Genomic DNA, 6,616 nt, shown 5'->3' on the forward strand with positions numbered 1-6,616 from the left:
GGAACTCGTGGGTCGCGAGGAATCCCGGTCGTCGGACACACAGAGCACTTTTTCTTTCAAAAACCCTCAACCACTTTACTAAACCTAGTATAGAGAAGTAGGGATCGATCCCACAGAGAAGGATGCGTAATACTCATGTTCAAGGATTTGGGAATGTTTTTTTTTTTGGTGTTGGCTGCTGCCACGCATTTTCTTGGGTTGAGGAAAATCAAAATTAACTTGACTTGGGAACTTTTAAAAATTCTTAAACTAACAGCTAGACCTAGGAAATAAACCTACTGTGAGGACCATGTCTGAAAAAAAAAACAAGGTACGGCTGAAAAGTTGGCAGAATAACTAACTCTCGTACCGACTGATAGTGACATCGTCTTCTACAACCAAAATTGCGTAAAACTTCTTAAGAAAAGCAGCATGAGCAAAATAAAAACAGAGCTACTGACTTGAAATCAAATTTATGCATAATAAACGAAGAACTTAACAGATCTGCATACCCTAGACGAAGTAAAATAGAAACCAAGAAGAAAAAAACAAGATCTATCGAACTACTATCTTTCCACACGTCGAATCCAACCTCAGACGCTAAATCCACTCCGGATCCAAGCGTCCGACATGAACTCCAAACAGCAGAAACTCTCCATCACGTCAGATTTTAAAAAAAAAAAAGAACTCCGAATACTCAAACAACCACAGATCTGTCACCAAATTCCACATCAAACACCTCAACATCAAAATAAACAGAGATCGACATAACAATTGAAGAAATAAGCTAACAACAGAGAGATCTATGCAAAATGACTTGAAATTTAACCGCTAAACGCAGATCCTCGAACGGTAAAACAATTAAGCATCATCAACATCAAGGTCGACTCCCAAAAGTGAAGTTCGACGGTGAAAACAAGCAAAACAACTGAAATTAAAGGTAATTGTATCTTCGCCCTCACTCGGACGGTGTTGCCAAACACGAGATTTTCTAGAAAGTACCCTTCCGATCACGACCACCCCAGATCCATTCCCAAGTGTGTGTAAAGTGTGTGAGCTAAGAAGAGTGAAAAAAAAACTATCCCCCTTTTGCGTTGCATGCTCTTCTATATATATAGGCGTTTGAGTGGGCCCAGCGAGGTATAGATAAGACTTTGTTGCCCTCAGCTGTAGACTCCTCTGTCACGCCAATTTTCCTTGTAAATCCTGCTCACTTCGTTCCTTTCCTTCGCTAGACCATCTCCTTCAGTACTTCCTTGATCTAGCGATTTTCTTCACACACCTGGCTTAGGAAACGTGTTAGACCCAGCAAATTATAACATTTTTCGCACATTACCGATGCATGAAATTAGCCTTATCATGTGTCAAGCATAGAATGTGATAAATAGTTTATTTCTTCTCAGCCAAATTCTTAATAATGTCTGCAACACTTAAATAAATCAAACTCGAATGCCAAAATTATGTAGACTGGAAATGTTAAATGGATAAGATTCTCATTGCTGAAAACTTAAAGTTTGTATTCACCAATTCATGTCCTCTATTTCCTTGATAAAATTCTACAAAGAAAGTTTGAGAATGCATTTTATGCATGTACTCGACAAGTTCTTTGACGGAGAAGGTCAAACTACTTTCTTGAAAGTAGTAAGGCTAGTCTTGGTTTATATTGATGACAGAGGAATATCCAATAAGGACGATGTCCAGATTCTATTGGAATATCCACAAGAGATAGAATGTTTTGAGGAATCTTCTAATTCAGTTATTCAAATAGTTCCTACACTCAGTTCATCGCCAAATGTAATATGAAGTGATTATATGAATATTGTTTACTTAAAAGTTGGAAACCTTCTACATGATATTCACTTTATTACTAATAGAGGAAGATAACATGATAGATGACAAATGGAGAAACTTCTGTACATTATTCTCTCTGTTACTTTACCATTTCTCCACTTTAACTATTTATTATCATTTTTATAAAACGAGTGCAAAAACGGAAGTGTGACTCCTAATATGGGACGAAGGGAGTAATTTCTTTCTAGTGGGAGTAATGTATGTGTAAAATATTACACTATGTAGCTTTTTTTTAGCAAGTGATTCATTTTTTAAGTGTAGTCGACTAGTCGTTATTATTCGTGGTGCAGAATTGCACATAATTCTGAACAATATCTTATTGTAGTCTTTTGAGAATAATTCTGTAAACAAAATTACTTTCTCTGTCCAACAATAAGAGACGTATCTTACCATTTCGGTCCGTCCCACAATAAGAATCTTATTTCACTTTTACCATAAATGGTAAGTAGGCCTCATATTCGATCAATTTATTTCACTCACTTTTTATTATAAAACTAATATATATACAAGTTAGACTCATATTCCACTCATTTTTCCAAATCACTTTTCTTTACATTTCTTAAAATGCGTATCATTACCCAATAAGACTCCTATTGCGGAATGGATGGAGTACTTAGATACAGTGGCGGAGCCAGGAATTTTGCAGTGGGGGTCCAAGAATTTTAGCACTCACTGTTAATAAATGTAAGTATCTCTCGATGATATTGTCATCGAAATTAGTAGTAGGAAGACCCTTTTATGTTTTGCCTTTTTCCATCATTTAAAATCAGAAGATCTTAAATGTAATCTAATCAAGAATAATTGATATAAGAACTTTGTGATGATCTTAAAAGAATTTTATCTACTAATAAAATTAAATTTTTCATAAGTAAAAGTAATTGTTTAAATGTACATATTAAAAGTTTTTGGTAAAACTATTAATTATATTAAAATATTAATAAAAAAAAGTAGTTTAAAAATCTATAATACAATATTTACAAGTTATTGAACAAATGATATCCTTTTAAACTATATCCTTTAAAATAAATTAAACACATCTCTAAAAAATGAATTGTAGTAAAAGTTACTGGATAAATATATATTGCTATTTATTTGACAAGAAATGATTTACTAAGTTTGAGTTACATTATTTCTCTCTCTGAATATATATATTATAGTAAAATCTCCAATGGTTGGGGGCCCAAGAGCCCAAATGCCCCAGTGTAGCTCCGCCCCTACTTAGATATATCCACACAAACATGGAAAATATCATATTTTATGAATGGAATATTTTCTACTATCTCCGTCCCTGAAAATTTGTCACCTATTTTCTTTTACGCCCGTCTCTAAAAATTTGTCACCTTTCACTTTTACCATTTTTGGTAGTGGACCCCATATTCCACTAACTCATTCTCACCCACATTTTATTATAAAACTAATATATAAAAGTAGGACCCACATGCCACTAACTTTTTCAACTCAATTTCTATTACATTTCTTAAAATCCGTGTCGGGTCAAATGGTGACAAATTATACAGGACGGAGGGAGTACTATTATTCACGTCATGAAGGTGTTTTCTCCTAATAAATAAAGTGAGTGACTTATACTACTCCATGAGTCTTATTAATATGAAATATATGTTTTTCGGTATAAGATTTTATTTAATATTGTATTGTGAGTTAATGATAGAGAATTAAGTAAAAGACTGGAAAAAGCAGAGAGAGTGTTGTTTCTAATTTAAGAACGTCCTGAAAATAAATAAATGTTTCCACTTTAATGGAACATGGAATATTAGTTTTGTAATAAGTGTTTGAATTTATTTGACTAATTTATTAAATGAAAAAAAGTATTGGCCAGAAAGTAGTAGTAACTCTTTCAATCTTAATTAACAAATAACCATTCAGTGTTAAAAAAAAAATAGCATAACTGTTTAAATCTTAAGTAATAGTGTAATACCATAATACTCCTAATTAAATAATTTCCATAATTACAATATGAGTTATTGAAGTAATTACGAATTAGATTGGTTTTGGTTTTCCAAATTAAAAATAAAATCTTCCTGCAATCTTTAACTTCAAATAGTGAGATATAATCTCAAGGAGAGAAGTGTTATGCTGAGTAACAAATACTCCCTCCGTCCCACTTAAAATGCAACATTTGGAAATCGGCACGGGATTTTATGTAGTGTTGTTTTGTGAGTGAAAGAAGAGAGAGTAAAGTAAGAGAGATGAAAAAGTAGAGATAGAATTGTTTCCATTTTAGGAAACGTTTCATTTTTAATGGGACAGCCAAAAAAGGAAAACGTTTCATTTTTAATGGGACAGAGGGAGTATGAGCGCCTTATTTGCGCGACACACACGTGTCAATGACGTCACCAATTTTTTATATTTTTATTATTATCCTCTTCTTCTTGCCAAAGCTATTTCCCTCTCTACATGTATCTTTCATTCTTTTCAGTTGGAAAGAGAAACCCAACTCTGTAAATATTTTTGCTTGTTAGGATCTATAAAACAATTTGTCCGATTCGCTCATTTTGGGTGAGTATCAATTAGGGTTGTATTGTTCTGAGTTTTTCTGGGAAAGATTTATGGTGGAAATAAATTATCATAAATTAGAAGAAGAAATAAGGAAGAATTTGAGTTGTGGGCGCACTACCCAAATTCGATCCTAAATTGGACAGATCAAATAGGTGGATCAGTGTAACACACCTTCTTTTCATATATTTTTGTGAGCAATTTATAGTGAGAGAAATCACTTTAATGAAGCAATTTTTTGTGGTGTTTCAAAAGAATAGCGGCGAAAGCTTGACATTTACAATTTTTTAGATCATTAGAGTTGCAATGCATTTGTTTTAATTCTTTTGGCCTTTTGGAATTCACGGGTTAAATTTAAAATCGATTATCTTTTGAACTTATTGAATTGTTTCTTTTTACTGCATATGTTATGCTTAAAACTGAAGTTGCAGACTTGCAAATGAGAGACGAACCAATAGAAACAAGATTTTCAAAACTAGAAAAAAATGAAGACAAATTAAAAGATTTTTGAGACAATGAAAACTAGGGAAGTTACATAGGAGTACTTCGAAGAGAATTGAAAGAATTTGTAACTCTGTATACTTAATTTTTCAGTATATGGGTTTTTAAATTTATGAAGAAGATGAAGTGAAGCATAAATGAATAGAATAAATTAAATAAAAAAATGCTGATGTTGCTGACACGTGTGTGTCGCGCAAATGAGGCGCTCATATTTGTTGCTCAGCAAGAACACTTCCCTATAAAAGGATACTTAAATAAAAATAAAAAGTTATAATATGAAATTACAATCCAAATTATGGTAAATAATCATTTTCATATGTGAAAATAGAATCCAAATTAAATAAGGGAAGAAGAAAGCGGCAAACGAAATTTTGAAGGTCGATGCATCATCTTCCGCAGAAGCAGAAACGACGCTCTAATAGGTCTATATACAGCCTATGGTTATCTCAACACACAAACCCTATAAACTCTTCCTTTGAAAAATAAATGTCAAGAAATTGTGAGACTATGTCGGATTCTAGCGAAGAAGACGATGAAGTAGCCCCCGAGGAAGAGTCCGACTCTGGATTGGAACTCCAACAGACTCAATCTGCAATGGCGAGGCCACTGTTGCCATCTTCTTCATCAGAGGAAGAAGAATCTGAAACTGAGTTGGATTCTGATGCCGATTTGATGCAAAGGCCACTAGCAGCGAAGCCAGTGGTAGAGACTCAAGTGAAGCCGGTGGATGATAGTAAGCTTCGTTTTACGCTGGTGAGAATCAACAAGGCCACCAATTCTGCTGATGTCGCTGCTGCTGATGTCGTCGATGTTAAAAATACTCTTGATGCTGCTGCCGATGTCGTTGCTGCTGAGGTTAAAAATACTCCTAGGAAGTCCGCCGAGCCTGAGACATCGGATAGGAAGTCTAACCCATTCCAGAGAATCTGGAGCGAGGACGACGAGATTGTCATCTTGAACGGGATGATCAACTACTTAGCTAAGTTTAAAACAGATCCAACTAAAGATATAAACATGTTTCATTCTTTTATCAAGGAAGATCTGCAGGCTGATTGTAGCCGAACACAGTTAATTGATAAAATCAGAAGGATGAGGAACAAGTTCGATAAGAAAATCAAGAATGGCAAAGAGATCACCTTCTCCAAGCCCCACGAGCAGACTGTTTATGATCTGTCGAAAACAATTTGGGGGAATAAAGAGAAGCCGATTGTGGTGATTAGTGGTGCGGTGAGGAGATCGGCCAACAAGAAGGAGAGTGAAGAGGTGGTGCCGAAGAAGAGGATGAGGGTGAACTCAAATTACCGTGGGGCGATGACCATGGAGGAGAAGATGTTGATGAATGGTGAAGACTTGTTTGAATCAGGGCAAGGCCTTAAGGGGGAAAAGGAGTGGAAGAAGCTTAGAGTTGAGGAAGTGCAGAATTACCTTAAGCATTTGGAGTTAAAAGTAGCTCAGATCAAGCTTGTTTTGGCAGCTATGATGAAGCATTCTTAGTTGGATGATCATTTTATTTTGCTTATGGGATTTTTTGCCTTCTATTCCCATTTATATTTTGCTATTGATCTTGTTCATAGGTTTCTATCTTTTTCTGTCTTGGTTTCTCCATGTTTATGTCTCTTACTAATCTATGTTTGTGTTTTGGCATTTTATCAAACTGATAATTTTATAATGGAGAGAAACATTGATTCATATATACTTCTCCTCTAGGAGCTTTGAGTAATCAAAAGTAGCAGAGAGTTGAGATACATGTTTTTTGTTTCAGCTACTATGT

The 6,616-nt window shown here is 34.6% G+C and overlaps 1 protein-coding gene across 1 annotated transcript; it reads left to right on the top strand.

Annotated features, from left to right (window-relative positions):
- The first annotated feature begins 5,352 nt into the window (after positions 1-5,352).
- LOC125189606 (probable transcription factor At1g11510) lies at positions 5,353-6,376 on the top strand. The gene has a single exon (XM_048086868.1). It carries the CDS (start codon positions 5,353-5,355, stop codon positions 6,337-6,339), a length of 987 nt encoding a protein of 328 aa, XP_047942825.1. The 3' UTR covers positions 6,340-6,376.
- Positions 6,377-6,616: the final 240 nt, after the last annotated feature.

Source organism: Salvia hispanica, chromosome 5 (assembly GCF_023119035.1).
Source record: "Salvia hispanica cultivar TCC Black 2014 chromosome 5, UniMelb_Shisp_WGS_1.0, whole genome shotgun sequence".
Lineage (NCBI taxonomy): Eukaryota > Viridiplantae > Streptophyta > Magnoliopsida > Lamiales > Lamiaceae > Salvia > Salvia hispanica.

Excerpts from the sequence above, each read along its gene's own strand:
- LOC125189606 (XM_048086868.1), top strand. The coding sequence starts at position 5,353 with ATGTCGGATTCTAGCGAAGAAGACGATGAAGTAGCCCCCGAGGAAGAG.